The sequence below is a fragment of the Macaca mulatta genome, chromosome 7, assembly GCF_049350105.2.
Source record: "Macaca mulatta isolate MMU2019108-1 chromosome 7, T2T-MMU8v2.0, whole genome shotgun sequence".
NCBI lineage: Eukaryota > Metazoa > Chordata > Mammalia > Primates > Cercopithecidae > Macaca > Macaca mulatta.
Genome location: NC_133412.1, coordinates 173,250,202 through 173,269,841, shown reverse-complemented (window position 1 = coordinate 173,269,841; position 19,640 = coordinate 173,250,202). Strand labels below are relative to the sequence as shown.

The window sequence follows — 19,640 nt, the reverse complement described above, 5'->3', positions numbered from 1 at the left end:
AATTGATTAATTACTTAAGAAAAAAAGTCATGTTACAACATCATCCCCCAAAAAAGTTCACTTAAAAATGAGCTTCAAGGCACAATTTTCATGCAGCAAAATGCACACATTTCAAGTGCATGGTTCGAGGAGTTCTGACAAATATACCTGTGTAACCACCATCCCCATATCAGTTTTTTCTTTTTTTTTTTTAGATGGAGTTGCCCAGGCTGGCGTGCAATGGTGCACGGACCCTCTGCCCCTCTGCCTCCTGGGTTCAAGCGATTCTCCTGCTTCAGCCTCCCAGGTAGCTGGGATTACAGGTGCCTGCCACAGCGTCTGGCTAATTATTTTGCATTTTTAGTAGAGATGGGGTTTCGCCACGTAGGCCAGGCTGGTCTCGAACTCTTGATCTCAGGTGATCCACTCGCCTCGACCTTCCAAAGAGATGGGATTACAGGCGTGAGCTACCACACCTGGCCCCCATATCTGTTTTTAAAAATGAAGGAAACAGGACTTCACAATCTCTTTCGGCAATCCACTTCTATCTCTGACAGCCTTAATCACATTGTAATTCCTCTTTCCCATTAGAATCCACAGTCTTCATGCAGGAGTTGAAGCTCCCTTCTGCCTGGGCAAGTCCTCCCTGCAGAGGGGAACTGGCTGCTTGTATCGTCCACATCCCCAGGCCTCTGCACAGGTATGGAGAGATGTCCTAGGAGGTCCTCATCTTCCTTGTGGACAACTGTGACCACCCCACCCCACCCCACCCAGGTCTCCACGTCCTTAGCACACACCCGCCAGTGCGTGATGTGGAAGTGCAGGCAGCGTCTCAGAGACAAAGGCAGAACCAGGAGAAATGTTCTCTTCCTCGGAGGAGGTGCCTCCCAGCCCCTGGCCCCCACCACAAAGAAAACTCAAAACGACATTGACTACAACGACTGCCTGGGAAGATGGCAGAGTGTGAGGATGAGAATGTGGTCTTTGAGGCAGAAAAATGGGGTTCAAATCCTAGCTCTTTTACCTACCTTCATCCATAAATATATAAAACGAATTGCTAAGAAATCAAAACCAACCAGCGTTCGTCAATGTGCTAACCAGAGGCCAGATGAAACGTAGCACAGCCTGTTCCTTGGGTCCCACAGAGCCCTTTTTCTTTCCCTAATTGTTCGCCTCTCCTCCAAAAACTCTCTAAGCCTCCTTCCCCAGCTCTCTCGGAGACTGAGATTCCTAAACTTACTCCACTGAAATAAGCTAGGATTTGGCCCCAAATGAAAACCAACTGGAGAACTCATAAAGACACGGGAACAAGAGTCCGGGCACTCAGGGGAGGACAACCTTACTGCTGTTTTCTACTGATTGCTCACTCTTGACCAGGCAGGAGGCTGGGGGCTTCAGTCAAGCCCAACAGCGCCCCAGCAGAGGGTTCAATTAGATTGCTCTGCAGATGAGGAGACTGAGGCTTAGTAACTTGTGTACGGCAACACAGCCAGGTGAGTGGCACACACAGAAATCCTTGCATGCTTGCAAAGTACCTGCATGCTGACGAGTGAGATCTTGCGGTGGAAGATGGTCTGCAGGTGCAGGAACAACCGTGCAGCTATGGTGCAACCCCTCTCCTGGCACAGACTGTAATTTTGGGCTTGGAGACAAGACTGCTGCATCTGCATGGGGATTGGCCTAGGGAAGGGGGATGCCACATGGCAGGGGAAAGGGCTGGCTCGGTGGCAGGGGCTGCAACACCACAGCTCTCAGACCCGGGCAGACGGGATTTGATACTGCAAGTGACAGAGTGAATGCCAGATTCTGGGTCATTCTAGTAAAAGCAGAAAAAACCCACCTTTCAAACAACGACATGGATAAGATCAAAGAAGAGAAATGCAATTGCAGGGCCAGTTGCACCTGGTCCTTTCTGGGCTTCTCTCTTTCATCTTCATGTTCAGATTTTTACCCTAGTTTCAATGAGCTGAAACTAGAACAGGCAGGCTAAGGATCTGCAGTTGGGCTTAATAGGTAGGAAATTATTTTCTTCCTATTTCTGTTCTTTAAAAAAGTACAATCTTAATTCAATCAAAACTCCATTCTGTCCAATCATAAAGTGCTCTATGAGATTCTTGACATGCATGTTAAATATGAGACCTGTCACTATGAAGCTTCTGTATTTATAAGCCTATGAGGGAGCTGGATTTTGCCAACACTTAACTGACTGTGGTTGTAATCAACTTCCACGTAACATTAGCTTATCAGCAAAAGACCATGTTATGTAAAACAGTTCATAAATGAAAAAGCAGTTGCCAAAACATGTCTGAGAAGGGTACTCAGTGATCCATGGGAATTCTCTAGGCTCGTGGCTCTGAGCATATGCCAAAGAACCCCCACCCGCTCTGGGTGATTCGCATGCACTCCTGGAGGGCTCGGCTTCGTGGTCGGGTTCCAGGTGTGTGCCCAGAGTTCCAGGGCTGACTTTCTGAACCTCCCTCTTCCGCCCACGGTGAGGTACAGACCAACAACTCAAACCTGGGCCTGCCTGTCGTGCGAGAAGTGAGAAATCACCAGAAGGATTTAGTTCTCAACTGCTGCTAAAGTTTTGACTGTCCAGTTTATGAGGCAACCCCTCAGACCCGCACCCCTGCACAGTTAACATTAGCCTTGAACCTCGATTTGCAAAACAGCCCAGTTCCTCCTAAAGCTCCGTCTCCACAACCCCAGTCTGTGGCAAAGGGTCAATGTCCACCCACATCACTAAGTGTGAAGGTGGCATTTATCCCTGGGCAGGGGGCCTGCGGCTGGGGGCTCGTCAGTCCTTCCCATGTCCTGGAGGCCCAGCTCCACCTATAAAGCTCAAGAACCGCTACTAGCTTTTCCTCTGGCCATCAGTAGAACCCTCAGAGCTTTCCTGAGACTGATGGAATGAGAAAAAGCCCTTACCATTTCATCATGGTTTCCCTTCTTAGCACAGGGTGCTGCTACATTGGAGATGGGCTACAGACCTCGGCTGGGATTTTGGCAGCAAGTTTCTGAAATTCCATGTCAATGGCAATCTGTGTTTGGGCATCGAATGCTGTCTCTCTCTCTCTCTTTAGTTTTAGGTCTGTAAATACTTAAATCCAAAAAGGAGATAGTAATCCACAACAGTATAGCCTACATGCTGGAAAAATCTTGTGTAACCAGAAAACTCATACTGCTGATCACATTTTGCTTTATGTCCGCTGCACTGTAGTTAGTTACAGCTATATTCATGCATGCAACTAACCTGTCATAAACCCTGTGCTAGGAGCTAGCTGGGCACACAGTGCTGAACAAAATAGGGTCCCTCCCATTATGGAACTGTGGGTCACTCTCCAGGGGTCTGAGTCCACCATCTGGGTGCCGCTCCTGGGGCCATCAGTGCTGCTGTTACTGAAGATGACAGCACATCCCCTGTGACATCTGCATAATGCTCTGCAGAGAACTCATTCACACTTCCTTCAGTTGGGCCTCATGGTAACTCACTGTCTGATCTGAAAAGGTTGCCTGGCTAACTAAGGGAGGACACTAGATTCAGATGCAGTTGGCCTGGCCCTGGCTTAGGGCTTTCACTTTTGCCCCACACAGCTCCCAGGCAATGACTCTGAAGCCAAGAAGCAGAGTTCCAGTAGGAAGAGCTCTCTGCTCTCCAGGGAATGGTCATTAGTGTAACTGACAAGAAATAGAAATATGCTTCCCAACAGACCCGCTCATGTTAGCAGGCGCTGACAGGTATCAGAGGGCTTTCCAGGAAAGAGGCTGCAGATGAGGCCCTCGTGCCTTCAGCAGACATTCAAATAACTAAGAAAATGATGAGAAACACAGGATAGGATACAGAACACTGGCTACATTAACAGAAAGAAATGTGACACTGAAGAGGTCATGAATGAAAGGCATTCCAAGTCAGGCTCCTTCTCGACATGGAGAAAGGGCTGGCACGGGGGCTGAGCATTGTCTGTTTAGGGTGAGAAGTTATGAACGTGGTTCAGGGACAAGGAAAAAGCATCCAAAAGAGATGCTCTATCAGATTCTCTCTAAAGCTTGAGGACACGTCCCACTGTGAGGCAGAGTCGACGCTGTCAATAAGGTTATAAAATAGAAGATCCCTACAGAGACCAGCAGCTCAGAGTCAGCCACGTATTTCCCACAACCAAAACTCCAATTTCCAAGAGTCTCAGCACTTGGACACTCTTGCACAGACAAATGGCCTGCGCATGACAGAAAAACAGTATTTCCTACAACATAATCACATAATGAAAAGGCTTAGAGACAACCTCCTACCCCGTGGCAATGAGCACTCCTAACACCCATATCGTAATCTCCCTTCAGATGAAAAAGGAAGGAGGGCCTCCTGAGAGAAAGGGCTATAGGTAAAAGATATATACAAGTATCCTGAAACAACTTGTTATACCAGAGAACGAGTATTAAAGGCTCCTGAGGTCATGTCAAAAGGACCCAGGAGTGAACTAGAGTAACTTCCACTGGCCAATGATGGATACATTGTTCCACCTAATATAATATACTGGAACATAGCAAATATACTTCAATCCATAATGGCACCAAAACTACACCACCACCACCACACCACCACTACCAATACCACCACTGCTACCACCACCACTGCTACCGCCACCACCACCGCCACCGCTACCACCACCACCACCGCTACTACCACCACCACCACTACTGCCGCCACCACCACCACCACCGCTACCATCACCACCACTGCTACCACTACCACAACCACTACTGCCACCACCACCTCCACCACCACCACCAATACCACCACCACCACCAGTACCAATATCACCACCACCACGACCACCACAACCACCAGTATCACCACCATCACAACCACCACCATCACAACCACTACCACCAACACCACCAACACCACCACCACTGCTGCCGCCACTACCACTGCTGCCGCCAGTACCACCACCAGCGCTGCCACCACCTCCACCAATATCACCACCACCACCACCAATACCACCACCACCAATACCACCACCACCACCACCACCACCACCACCACCACCACCACCACCACCACTGATTGGTGACTGTTAGAGGAGCAGAAAGCAAATGCATTATCTCAGAAACTGGAAAATAAAGTGAATGAAATCAAGCATTAATCCTGACTTTCCTATATGAACTCTACTGCTGGGTACCAAAATAGTAGATGAAGGAAAGTTTCTCTTCATAGAAGTACTGTATCTAGTAAATGAAGAAGAAAAGCTAACAATGGAAATCAATAGTTGGCAACCTTTATGGTTCTTGGCACTGGGTATCAACAGCTGCTAACATCACAAAAAGTGAGAAAAAGCCATTATGTGCCTCCTAAAGGAAAAATACAGCAATACACATAGAGCTTGAATATGACCAAGCCTCGATATCCAGAAATCACTTTACAGGAAATACAGGGGACAGAGAAACACATGAAACACCACCACAAAGATGCATTCAGCAAAATCCATTGTGGAAAATGCTACAGGACAAATGAGCCAGTTTCGTCAACAAATTTATTGTAATAGAGGGAGAGAGAGAACACCTATGGATTAACAGAAACTAATAAGTCATATCAACCAACTATCATTGTGTGGGCCTTTTTTTGCTTCCTGGTTTAAACAAATTGTTAAAAAAAAGTAAATTGAAAATTTGAACATGCAACTGGTTATCTGATGACATTAAGACATCAATGCTAATTTGGGTTGGGGAGGAGACAATGATATTGTAGTTATATTAAAAGTAAGAGGGCAGGTCTGGTGCTGTGGCTCACGCCTGTAATCCCAGCACTTTGGAAGGCCAAAGATGGGGGTGGATTGCTGGAGCTCAGGAGTTCGAGACCAGCCTGGGAAACATGGCAAAACCTCATCTCTACTAAAAATACAAAAAAATTAGCCAGGTGTGGTGGTGCATGCCTGTAGTCCCACCTACTCGGAAGGCTGAGGTGGGAGGATTGCTTGAGCTTGGGGGTGGAGGATGCAGTGAGCTGAGATCACGCCACTGCACTCCAGCCTGGGTGACAGAGTGAGACTCTGTCTAAAAAAAAAAAATGGCAGAGCTGGGTGCAGTGGCACATGCCTGTAGTCCCAGCTATTGAAGGGACTGAGGCTGTAGGGTACTATGATCACATCTGTGGGTACCCACTGCACTCCAGCCTGCAACATAGTGAGAACTCATCTCTAACAATAAAAAAGCCATTAAAAAAAAAAAAAAAAGAGCTGCTGGGGGCGGTGGCTGATGCCTGTAATTGCAGCACTTTGGGAGGCTGAGGTAGCCAGATCACTTGAGGCCAGGAATTTGAGACCAGCCTGGCCAACCTGGCAAAACCCTGTCTCTACTAAAAATACAAAAATTAGCCGGGTGTGGTGGCGAAAGCGTGTAGTCCCAGCTACTTGGGAGGCGGAGGCAGGAGAATTGCTTGAACCTGGGAGGCAGAGGTTGCAGTGGGCTGACATTGTGCCACTGCACTCCAGCCTGAGCAACAGTGCAAGTCTCCATCTCAAAAAAAAAGAAAAAAAAAACCCCAAAAAACACAAAAAATAAGAGGGCAATTCTTCTAGCTGTGGCCAAATGGGAAGGTTGGCCAATCCTCTCCCCATAAAGCAATTATGAAATTCTATAGAACTGACAAAAACAATAATTTCCATACTCTGTAAATTGAACAAAGACATGAAAACCTGAGAATTGTTTATGTTTGAAAACCTTCTCAACTTCAGGTAAAAACAGGGTGAATCTATCGTGTTCTTCCCTGGGCTGCCCTCACTCCTTGGCAGCAGCTGGGCCAGCACAGGGGTCCTGGCAGGGAAGAGCAGGTTCTGAGGACCACGTGGCTGTTGTAAAGGGGCTTACTCCATATGGAGCCCGGGGAAATAGTAGCAGTGGGATGGAAATGACCATCTCTAGGCAGTTGGGTGGGGAGGGCCAAGGTCTCTGCTCACCTGAGGTTACGGTGATTGTATGGGTGAGTGTATTCCTGGCGGATAGGGAGGCTGGTGCATGCACAGTGGGGGCAGGAAAGGATCCTGGCTATTCAGACACCCTTCCGGCCAATCTGAGTCTGCACATGTGCATAGAGGAGATGTAAAAGGGCAAGTGGAAAGTAAAAGCCAGGCCCACATGGAAATGGCCTGAACTTTGAACATGCCCTTCTACCTGCCCACAGAGCCACTGGCAGAGGACGGAGCCTTACTGGCTTAAGTTATTTGTGCATAACCTCGGCCCAATCATTCATTCAAACTACATGAAGCAAAAATAGAGTTGAAAAGAGAAATTTGGTGGCTCCTGCCTGTAATCCCACTTTGGGAGGCTGAGGCAGGAAGACTGCTTGAGCCCAGGAGTTTCAGTTTAGAGACATGGGAATACCCTGTCTCCAAAAAAATTAGCTGGGTGTGGTGGTGCATGCCTGCAGTCCCAGCTTCTTGGGAGGCTGAGGTGGCAGAATCACTTAAGCCCAAGAGGTCAGGGCTGCAGTGAGCTGTGTTCGTGCTAGTGTACACCAGCCTAGGTGACAGAGTGAAAAAAAAAAAAAAGAGAGAGAGAAATCTGAATAGACTTATAAGAAGTAAAGAAATTGAATTAGTAATTAAAAACCTTCCCACAAAGAAAAGCCCAGATGGTTTCACCAAATTCACATACATTCTGTCAAATATTTAATATAAAACCACCTTTTCATAAACTCTTTCAGAAAACAGAGGAGAGAACACTTCCTAATTTACTCAGGAAGGCTGGTAGCACTCTCATAACTGAGACAAAGATGCCACAAGGAAAGAAAACTATACACCAATATCCCTTAGAAACACGGAGGCAAAAATCCTTAATAGAACACTAGCAAACATATGTAAAAGGGATTATATACCACGATTAAGTGGAATTTATCACAGGAATGTGAAGTTGGTTTAACATCTGAAAATTAATAAATGTAGTGATATTAATAAAATAAGATGAAGGATGAAACCCACATAATAATCCCAACGGATGCAGAAAAAGCATCTGATAAACGCCAATCCCATTCATGCTAAAACCTCCAAACAAATTAGAAATAGAAGGGAACTTTCTCACTATGATAAAGGGCATCTTCATCCCTCAGGATGAAAGACTGAATGCTTTTTCTCCTCAGAAAAACAGAGGAAAATTAATAAAATATAGTGATATTAATATAATATAATAAGACTGAAACTTTCTGTGGTTTCAGCAACCTGTGGTCAGTTGTGGTCTGCAAATATTACGTATAATACAGTATTCTGAAAGAGAAACCATATTCACATAACTCTTGTTACAATATATTGTTATATTGTTCTACTTTACTATTATTGTCGTTAATCTCTTACTGTACCTGATTTATACATTTAACTTTGCCGTAGGCATGTATGTATAGGAAGAAACAGTACACATAGCGTTTGGTGTTATCCATAGTTTCAGGCACCTGTGGGGGGTCTTGGAAGGTAGCCCCTGTGAATTAGGAGGGACTATTATACTAAAACTAATCAAAGAAGTTTAGAAAGGTCATAGGATATAAGATCTATGTGCAAAATTCAATTCTTTTTTTACATTCAGCCAACCAACTGAAAATAAAATTCAGAAAACAATTCCATTCACAATGGCAGAAAAAAAAACCAAACTTACTTTGGAATAAATTTAATAAAGGAAGTGCAAGATTTGTACACCAACAACTATAAAGCATTGCTGAGAAAAAGTAAAGACCTAAATAAATGGAGAGACATTCTTTGCTCATGATTAGAAGAGTCACTATTGTCGAGGTGGCAATTTCCCCCATATTGATCTGTAAATTAAACATAATCCCTAGGCCGGGCGCGGTGGCTCAAGCCTGTAATCCCAGCACTTTGGGAGGCCGAGATGGGCGGATCACGAGGTCAGGAGATCGAGACCATCCTGGCTAATATGGTGAAACCCCGTCTCTACTAAAAATACAAAAAACTAGCAGGGCGAGGTGGTGGGCGCCTGTAGTCCCAGCTACTCGGGAGGCTGAGGCAGGAGAATGGCGTAAACCCGGGAGGCGGAGCTTGCAGTGAGCTGAGATCCGGCCACTGCACTCCAGCCTGGGCGACAAAGCGAGACTCCGTCTCAAAAAAAAAAAAAAAAAAAAAAAACAACAACAAAAAAAAACATAATCCCTCTTACAATCCTAACAGGCTTTTCAAAGTTAGAAATTGACAAGTTGGCCTAGTGTGGTGCCTCACACCTATAATCCCAACAGTTTGGGAGGCCGAGGTGAGAGGACTGGAGGCCAGGAGTTTGAGACCAGCCTGGGCCACAAAGTAAGACCCTGTGTCTACAAAAAAATTTCAAAAAACAAAATAATAAAAAAAGGCAAGCTGATCCTAAAGTTTATATACAATTTTCCATATAGTAGGAACCTAAAATGGCCAACAAAAACCAATTTGTTGTTTCTGAAAAAAACAACAAATTTGCAGCAATGACATTACTCAATTTGAAAATTTCCTCTAAGGTCATAGTAATCAAGGCTGTGGGTTACTGGCACAAGGATAAACGTAGGTGAAGGGGACAGAACTGAGTATCTGGAAATAAACCTTTACATTTGTGATCAACTGATTTTTGACAAAAGTGTCATTGATAATTCAACAGGGAAAGACTGTTTTCAACAAAAAGTGCTGGGACAACTAGATATCTCTATGCAGAGCAAACAGGCTCTTCCCTCTCACCATCCACAAGACACAAGTCTTGTGCACTCTTGTAACTCTTGTGTAATTAACTCAAATGGATCACAGACTCGAATGTAAGGGCTAAAACAACTCTTCTAAAAGAAAGCATACGAGGAAATATTCGTGATACTGGATATAACCCCAAAGGCATGATCCACAAAAGGAAAAATTGATAAACTGAACTTCATCAGAATTAAAAGCTTTTGTGCTTTAAAACACCCTGTTAAGAAAATAAAGGCTGGGCATGGTGGCTCACGCCTATAATCCCAGCAGTTTTGAGAGGCCGAAGCAGGTGGATCACTTAGGCCCAGGAGTTTAAGACCAGCCTGGGCAACATGGTGAAACCCTGTCTCTAACAAAAATACAAAAATATAAAAATTAGCCAGGTGTGGTGGTGTGTGCCTGTGTTCCCAGCTACTTGGGAGGCTGAGGTGAGGACTGCTTGGACCTGAGGTCGAGGCTGCAGTGAGCCATGATCGTGCCAGTGCACTCCAGCCTGGGTGACAGAGTGAGATGCTGTTTCAAAAAAAAAAAAAAAAAAAAAAAAAAAGAAAGAAAGAAAAGATAAGCCATACATTCAGAAAAAATATTTGCAAATCATCTATCTGATAAAAACTGTATATATGGAATACATAAAGAAAACTTACCACTCAACAGTAAGACAAACAGCCCAATTAGAAATTGGCAAAATATCTGAACAGATGTTTCACCGAAGAAAGTATTGGAATGACTAATATGCACATTAAAAAATGCTCAATATCAGTAGTCATTAGGGAAACACCAATTAAAACCACAATGAGATGCCATTATACCCTCTTTAGAATGACTATAATCAAAAAGACAACAACAAGTATTGGGAGGATGTGATGACACTAGAACCCTAGCACACGGCTGGTGAGAATGTAAAACAGTCTGGCAGTTTCATAAAATGTTAAACATAAGTTTACCATACAATTCGTCAATTCCACTCCTAAGAATTTACCCGAGAAATGAAAACAAACACAAAAAGGCATATACATGAATGTTCATAGCATTATTCATAATAATAAAAAACCAGAAACAATCTAAATCCATAAGGCCAGGGTGCAATGGTTCACGCCTGTAATCCCGGCACTTTGGGAGGCTGAGGTGGGTGGATCACCTGAGGTCAGGAGTTTGAGACCAGCCTGGCCAATAAGGCAAAACCCCTCTCTACTAAAAATACTAAAATTAGCCAGGTGTGGTGGCATGCACCTGTAATCCCAGCTACTCGGCAGGCTGAGGCAGAAGAATCGCTTGAACCTGGGAGGCAGAGGTTGCAGTGAGGCTCTGTCTCAAAAAAAAAAAAAAAATCCATCATTAACTGATGTATGGATAAACAAGATGTAGTATATATCCATAAAACGGAAAACTAGCCAGCAATTAGAAGGAATATACTACTGATATGTGCATAGTAACATGGATTAATCTCAAAAACATGATTCTATGTGAAAGAAGTCAGATGCAACCAACTACATATTGTAGGAATCCATTTATACGACATGTCCAGAAAAAGCAATTTTTGGAAACAGAAAACAGATCAGTAGTTTCTTCGGACCAGGAGTGAGGGTGGAGGTGAACTGCTAACGGGCATGGAGGAAACTTTTTGGGTGATGAAAAGGTTCAAAAACTGGACTGCAATGATGGTTGTTGCATAGCTCCACAAGCGTATAAAGAATCGATGAGTTGTACATTTATAATGGCTCATTATTGTATGTAAATTATTCCTCAATAAAGCTGTTAAAAAGAGTCCTTATCTTTTTGGGATATATACAATTATTAACAGATGAAATGATGAGATGTCTGGGAACTGCTTCAGAATATGGGAGGCGGGTGGTGGGTGGGGCTACAGACAGAGGAAACTGGCTGTGAGCTGATCATCGCTGAAGCTGGCAGATGAATACATGGGGTTCATTATTCTATTCTGTTTAAATGTGTCTATGTTTGAAATTTTCCATAACACAAGCATAGTGACCCAAAGGAGGGAAAAGAACTCTAAATGCCACAATTATGTGCATGTCTAATTTAAAGTTTACTCTGAGGAGGCTTGTGAAATTTTTTCTTTAAAGACACGGACACAGAATCTCAATTCTGTTGGGATTTTAAAGTAGTGGATACAATAGCAAAGACCTGGAATCAACCCAAATGTCCATCAATGGTAGACTGGACGAAGAAAATGCGGCATATATACACCACGGAATACTATGCAGCCATAAAAAGGAAAAAGACCATGTCTTTTGTGGGGATATGGATGGAGCTGGAAGCTGTTATCCTCAGCAAACTAATTCAGGGACACAAAACCAAACACCGCATGTGCTCATTTGTAAGTGGGAGCTGAATGATGAGAACACATGGGCACACTGCGTGGGGAACAACACACACTGGGGCCTGCTGGAGGGTGGTGAGGGGGAGGGAGAGCATGAGGAACAACAGCTAACGGGTGCTGGGCTTAATACATGGGTGATGGGTTTTTTTGTTTTTTTTTTTTTGAGACAGAGTCTCGCTCTGTCACCCAGGCTGGAGTGCAGTGGTGTGATCTTGGCTCACTGCAAGCTGTGCCTCCCAGGTTCAGGCCACTCTCCTGCCTCAGCCCCCCAAGTAGCTGGGACTACAGGCGCCCACCACCAAGCCCAACTAATTTTTTCGTATTTTTAGTAGAGACGGGGTTTCACCATGTTAGCCAGGATGGTCTTGATCTTCTAAACTTGTCATCCACCCGCCTTGGCCTCCCAAAGTGCTGGGATTACAGGCGTGTGCTACTGTGCCCAGCCGGGTGATGGGTTGATCTGTGCATTAAACCACCATGGCACACGTTTGCCTATGTAACAAACCAGCACTTCCTGCACGTGGACTCCAGAACTTAAAATAAAAGTTGATTTAAAAAATGAAGTAGTGAATGGTTTGGAGTCTAACCTGGTGAGTATCGCATTACAGAGAGCTGTTCATTTCCATCTGTGTGAACGGTGACCAAGTCTTTTGTTTCTGTGTCAAACACAAACCACCTGTTGTCAACATGAGAAAAAGCACAGTAAGTTGTTTAGTGAGAAAATGAAGATTATTACAATAGTGGGATGAATAAAAATTATTAATTATAAAAGCTTAATAAATACTCGACATTTGCTTAATAAGAAAGCTTGTTCCCAGCTTTTATTCAAAGAAAATTTCCTATAAAAGCATTTTCTAAGAAAGGAACAGTATATTGGCTAGCATTCAAAACTATGCCGTTATCAACACTATGATATGGTTTCTCTGTGTTTGTGCTTTGTCATTTACACATGGAGAGAAAGCTCTGGGCAGGGAAGATGCCAATACTTAGGACCAGGGCATATGGTGAGAGGAAGCAGCGAAGGGCCACCTGCAAGAGCTCACCCAGGTTTCCAGGGCGAAGCAGGACCATGCAGGAGGACAGGGCTGGGACAGCTCCAGGGTGGTGGTGTTCCCAGTGGTGCTGCAGACAGAGCAGGCTGAGAGTACAGGCCTTATGGGGATGCTAGCCTGCAACCAACAGGGCGAAGGAAAGCACAGAGCAAATGGGAGAAATTGGAGTGGAGGACTGGTCTTATAATTTCACCTCGCCGGGCCATTTCCTCAGTGGTGAGATGGGGAGAAGAGCCCAGGTCTACTTTGCAGGCTCAATATGAAAGTCGAATGATAATGGATGTGGAAGTGCTTTGTATCCTCTGATAAGCACACAGTACCCATTAAACGTGTGTTAACATCAGAATGACTGAACTCTCTTGCCTGTTATATTCTCAAGGGTGGTGGTGAGCCCCTGGTGTTTTACGGATAAATGGAATGCGGGCTCCCTGCTGCTGCAGTTTCTAAGCTGCGTGAGGACATCCCATCAGCATGTCCAGTGCAGAGTGAGTGTCCCTTGTCTTCCACAGGAGCCCCCTAGCCATGCATTGTCAGAGGTCCTGCCCCCCAGAAATGTGGATTTTGCTTCTCAGGGCCGATTTCTTGCATCTTCAACAACCATTTACCTTTAATGTGCTATTTAACCTTAATAGAGGCTGGAGCTGATTAGAACATGGTTTTGAAGTGTCCTGTTAAATCAACAGCATCGGAAGCTAAGCCCAACCTAGGACCTGAATGGCAAGAGGCATAATAGATGAGGGGCTGGATTAGGTGACCTGACCCATCTCCTCCACCATGGGACACTGTGATTCTGGGCACTGTCACCGTGTCCTACACGCACAGTAGGTATGCCGGCATCTGTCAGCCTACTGGGAGGCCAGTCATCAGAAGGTGGGAGCCTGATGACTTAGAAGCTTCAGCTTTCTCAAAGGGAGTCAAATGGGAGGTGGGGTGTGTGTGTGTGTGTGTGTGTGTGTCTGTGTGTGAGGATACACAAATGTTTTCATGAAGAATTCTGTTGGATATGTGGAGCCCAATACTTAAGATATTGTTGCCTATGACCTACAAAGGGCTACCCTTTCTTTACCCATACAGGCTGTGCAGTCATAACAACAGAATCTAAGTGCTACACTTTTTAGAGAGGAAGGGTGGGAGGAAAAATATTTGACTGAAACCACAGTAAATGTATGCAGTACGACGACCAGCATAAAGGTTCAATCAAAACCCGGAAAACAATGATAATAATAACCCCCGCAGTGCCTAACAGGCAGCCCCGGCAGGTGCTCTGCACGCTGTCTCCTTCGATCCTCAGTGCAACACGGCCAGGCAGGGAATATCACCATTTACAGAAAAAGAAACAAATTTGGAGAGCTTATGTAACTGGCTCAAAGACACTGCTGCTGAGTGGCAAAGCTGAGCTGTAAACGCAGATCCACCATCCCGCATGTAGGAGGTGCCAGGTGAATAGGTATTAACTCAATTGGAATATGAGGCTCAGGGTCTGGGCGGTTCCTAAAATTTTGAAAGGGAAGCTAGAAAAAGCATTTATTTTCTATTTTTAATTTTTTTTTTAAGAGATGAGGTCTCGCTCTGTGGCCTAGGTGAGGGTACAGTGGTGCAATCATAGTGCAATGCAGCCTCAAACTCCTGATCTTAAGAGATCCTCCTGCCTTAGCCTCCTGAGTAGCTAATACAGGTGTGGATCACCACACCCAGCTCAATTTTATTTTATTTTATTTTATTTTATTTATTTATTTTTTGAGACAGAGTCTTGCTCTGTCGCCCAGGCTGGAGTGCAGTGGCCGGATCTCAGCTCACTGCAAGCTCCGCCTTTCGGGTTCATGCCATTCTCCTGCCTCAGCCTCCCGAATAGCTGGGACTATAGGCGCCCGCCACCACGCCCGGCTAGTTTTTTGTATTTTTTAGTAGAGACGGGGTTTCACTGTGTTAGCCAGGATGGTCTTGATCTCCTGACCTTGTGATCCGACCGTCTCGGCCTCCCAAAGTGCTGGGATTACAGGCTTGAGCCACTGCGCCCGGCCTACCCAGCTCAATTTTAAATGTTTTCTAGAGATAGGGTCTCGCTATGTTGCCCAGGCTTGTCTCGAACTCTTAGCCTCACAGGATCTTCCTGCCTAGGCCTCTCAAAGGGTTGGGATTACAGGTGTTAGCCACTGTGCCCAGGAGTAGAAAAAGCATTTTTAAACGCTCAGCACTTTGAAATGTTTTCTTGCTTCATTCCAAAGTCAAGCCTCCTCCCACAGACTAAAGATCAGGGCTTGAGAAGCTCCACAAATCCTCTGACACTGTAGGCAAAATGTGTGTGTGGCTGGGTGTGGTGGCTCATGCCTGTGATCTCAGCACTTTGGGAGACTGAGGTGGGAGGACTATTTGAGCTAGAGTTCAAGACCAGCTTGGGCAACACAGTGAGACCTGCATCTCTACAAAAGACAAAACATTAGTTAAGCATGGCAGTGCACATCTGTAGTCCCAGCTACTTGGGAGGCTGAGGTGGGAGGATCACTTGAGCCCTGGAGGCTGCAGTAAGCTGTGATTGTGCCACTGCACTCCAGTCTGGGTGACAGGGTGAGACCTGTCTCAAAAACCAAACAAGAAAAGTGTGTGTGTGTCTAGTGGAGGTAGAGGGTCCTTTTCCAGGAGAGAGTGTCTACAGCTTTCCTCAGATTTCCCCAAGGCTCAAAATGTAATGGGCCACTGTTTCAAGTTTCTTTTAACTTAATTCTTGGTAAGTCATTAGAAGCTGCGAGCACGCAGCCAAGAGCTGAACAGGGCCTGTTCCTGGGGAAATAGAAGCAACAGGCCTCTTTTCCATAAGCTTTGCAAGCACAAGCCCTGCTGGCATGGACTTACCTCCCAGTGAGTGTTCCGACTGCAACCACAGACCCTGAAGGATGAAAACCAGAAGACTGAGCTGGATCCTAAAATATTTTAAAGGAAGTGTAAATTGATGAACAGATAGAACACTATAGCATAAAACACACACACACACGTGCGCATGCGCACACACACGCTCACACTTCTAATTCCTTAGGGCTATATGGCTCTATCTGAAAAGTCTCTTTTCTAGAGAAAAACGTTTTACTACTTGAATGAATGCCGCATTTCAATAATGATAAATTTCTACCCACCCCCACCCTTTTTTGAGGCAGGATCTCACTCTATCACACAGGCTAGAGTGCAATGGCATGATCATGGCTTATTGCAGCCTTGACCTCCCAGGCACAAGTGATGCTCCTGGCTCAGCTTCTGAAGCAGCTGGGACTACAGGTGTGTGCCACCACGCCTGGCTAATTTTTTTATTTTGTAGAGATGGAGGCTCCTATGCTGCCCAGGCTGGTCTCAAACTCCTGGGCTCAAGTGATCCTCCTGCCTCTGCCTCCCATAGTGCTGGGATTATAGGTGTAAGCTATTGAGCCTGACCTAAATTTCTATCGTTTTAGGATTTTCCCCTTTTTGTCTTATATCCTTTCATATCTACAGTAATCTGATGAAGGGTAAATGCCCTTCTACAACGTCAGTTTATAGAACCAAGCCCCTTCAGCTGACTCCCTGTGCTGAGTGGTAAGCTCATCGAATAGTGTGCTTGATTGGTCTGGAAAGACAACCACAGCACCCAACTCTATGACACAGAGACTGGGTGAGTGTCCACTGGGTGCAAAACACTATGGAGGCCTGGAAGGATCACGAGATGAGCGAGGCATATTCTAGGTTTTGAGCCAGTGGAACACACTCACAGTCATCAGTAACTCGGATACAAGATGGAATGATCCATGAAAGAGATACAATTCAAGGTGCTGTGGAATCACAGGGGAGGGAGGGATGCGGTGACACTGGGAAGCTGGGCTAAGGCTTCGCGGTGCAGATGACTGGACTTGGGCCTCCCAGGAGAGGAAGAATTACCACTGGTGAAGGTGAGATGTGGCCACTCCAGTTGTTTTTTGGACCATGGTGAAGGGGGCAACAATGCAATAAAAGCAATGGAAGCAACACAGCTCTGGGCATATTTGAGGAATGGCAGGTAGGTCAATGGGCTTACAGCACAGAGTATATGACACTAGTGATGTCACTGCCACGGTAAGGACTTGGATCACTAGGAAATAAGAACACTTTGAATGGTCTTGTCCTTTCAATAAAAAGAGTGACATGATTGCATTTGTGTTTTAGATAGAAGGGCACTTGGCAGCAGTGTTTAGGATGAAGAGAGAAGAGATTAAGGAAATCGGGAAGAAAAGTAGCAATGGTAATGAAAATAGGAGGCCCTGAGATCCACCAGATAATCTAAAAAACCAAGAGAAAGAAACTTAATATATGATTACATTATTTCAGTGCTTTCTTTCTATAGTAGGAGCTGTAGTTAAGCTCAGAGCCGCCACTAATATACAAATAGAAATCATGTTCACTCGAAGTTCTACCATTTACAAAGCACTTCTGTCTGTGTCATTCATTTGGGCCTCGTAACAATTTTGAGATGTGGACACTGAGTTACAGATGTCCAAGTCACAAGACCAGTAGGCAGAGGAGCTAGAACTTCATGGCAGTTCTCTGGCTTCCAGTTTGGAGCTCTGACCCTTACGTTAGGCTAGATGATTAACAGCCTGGTAAAGGAGCCGTCATTGCCTTCAGCCCTCCGGGACCACCAGGGCATAGATAGAACACATAACACTGTTTCCTTTAGCCTCTTCCTGCCATCGCGGGTCACGTCTGCTTTCTGAGTGGCAGTGCCTGCCCCTTGGGCCCCTCCACCTCACGGCTCAGCTGGCCACCAGTGACCAGCACCCCTTCCGTGAAAATGAAGGGAAGGAGCTGAAACTTGGACCTAGCACCTGGGACATGCCAGTAACTCCATGGGGGATGAAAGGATGATGTGTTGGTTTACAGAAGGGTTATTTCCTCTGTGCAATGGGATTGCACAGATCATTAGGGCACCGACAACAGAGAACGAGCTTCTGATTCGCTACAGTGTAATGCAGTGGAAAGAACCAGAGTTTAGGAGTCAGACTGAGCTGGGTCCTAACACTGACTAGGTCACTCACTAACTTAGTGACCTTGGCAAGTTATTTAACTTCTCTACACCTCAATTTCCTAATCAATAAAACCAGAGTTAAAAAAACCTCTTCAACCTGCAGAGCTGCTAAAGGGATTAACGAAAATACACGCACGGTGCTTGGCATGCAAACAGTCAGTGCTCAAGTAATACATGTGGGGAAAGGGCATTTCAACACTCTGACAGGTCATCAGAGTTTCTTTTGCCAAATTCACAGAGATGTTGACTTTTTTTTTTTTTTTTTTTTGGAGACAGAGTTTCGCTGTTGTTGTCCAGGCTGGAGTGCAATGGTGCGATCTCGGCTCACTGCCTCCCGGGTTCAAGCTATTCTCCTGCCTCAGCCTCCCAAGTAGCTGGGGCTACAGGCATGCAGCACCATGCCCGGCTAATTTTGTATTTTTAGTAGAGACGGGGTTTCTCCATGTTGGTCAGGCTGGTCTCGAGCTCCCAACCTCAGGTGATCCGCCTGCCTTGGCCTCCCAAAGTGCTGGGATTATAGGCGTGAGCCACCGTGCCCAGCTGACTTTCAAATGAAAGTTCACTTTACCATCAAACTCAAAATGTAGAGATATATTCAATCGTGTGTTTAGTACAGCTTGTAAATTCCTATTCAGAGGGTACACTGTAAATGGAATGTAGGCGCATAACAAGGATTTTTTAGCTCTTAAGATGGCTGAGAGACTGTACTCGGAAAATCTGACAATGAACTTGGAAAGAACAATTTGCTGTCAGAAAATTTCAACAGTAAACTTCAAAAGTACATGGCTGAGGCCACTTGAGGCAATGTTAAAAGTAACACTGTTAAATGCAATTGCAATGTTAAGGCAACTCTAAATAGATACATAACATCTGCTTTGGGACAACTTTATATCACTGTTGATTTCATGCAAAAAATAAACATGTTCCAGATGAATTTCTGTAAGAAAAATGGAAATGTAATGTGCATGTTTACCTCTATTATTTTGTCCCAGACGGGACGGTGACCCACAGCGTCCCAGAGAGTGGCATGCTTGTCATGCCCACAGGTCAAGAACTGAGGTTTTGAGGCATGGATGGCCAGTCCCCAGAGCTCATCAGTGTGACCCTACAAAGAATCAAGACAAACAGAAGCTCTCTGAGATACTACAGTCTGCCCTCAGGAGCCAAAGCGATGACAAACCGAGGCTTCAGGCTGACTTCATAATTGCTCTCAACAGTTTCTCTCCTCCCATCGCTGGCAGCCACTGACACTCTGGGGTGGAGGAAGGTTATTGTAGTATAAAGCACAGTAATGAGCAACTGTTTGTAATGCTTGATTAGAGTCTGATATAATGCAAAGTGAGAGTGTTTGCTGGGCCTGCTGAGCGGGATCGTACCTGAGTAATGGGTGTGAAGTCCCCTGACAGAGTGCCCTGCAGGACAAAGTTCCGAGTTGTGCCAATCAGGATCACATCACCTTTCCCCTCGGCCACTGTACGTATCGGACCAAACTGTTCTGGAATCTGCGTTGAAAAGTCGTATGAAAAGAAAAGATGTACAATTTCATTCAG

The 19,640-nt window shown here is 45.2% G+C and overlaps 1 protein-coding gene across 18 annotated transcripts in view; it reads right to left on the bottom strand.

The window, feature by feature from the left end:
* The window catches only part of EML1 (EMAP like 1), a 210,632-nt gene that overhangs the window by 8,971 nt on the left and 182,021 nt on the right, over positions 1 to 19,640 (bottom strand). For all 18 annotated transcript variants that reach the window (XR_013396529.1, XR_013396527.1, XR_003731712.2 and 15 more), the window contains 4 exons: positions 19,467 to 19,592; positions 19,064 to 19,195; positions 15,918 to 15,985; positions 12,603 to 12,691 (listed from right to left, as the gene is read on the bottom strand). Coding sequence is in view for 14 of the 18 variants with exons in the window: in XM_015144471.3 (XP_014999957.1) it covers positions 12,603 to 12,691; positions 15,918 to 15,985; positions 19,064 to 19,195; positions 19,467 to 19,592 (415 nt within the window). In the remaining 4 variants the exon portion in view is untranslated. The remainder of the gene's footprint in view (positions 1 to 12,602; positions 12,692 to 15,917; positions 15,986 to 19,063; positions 19,196 to 19,466; positions 19,593 to 19,640) is intronic.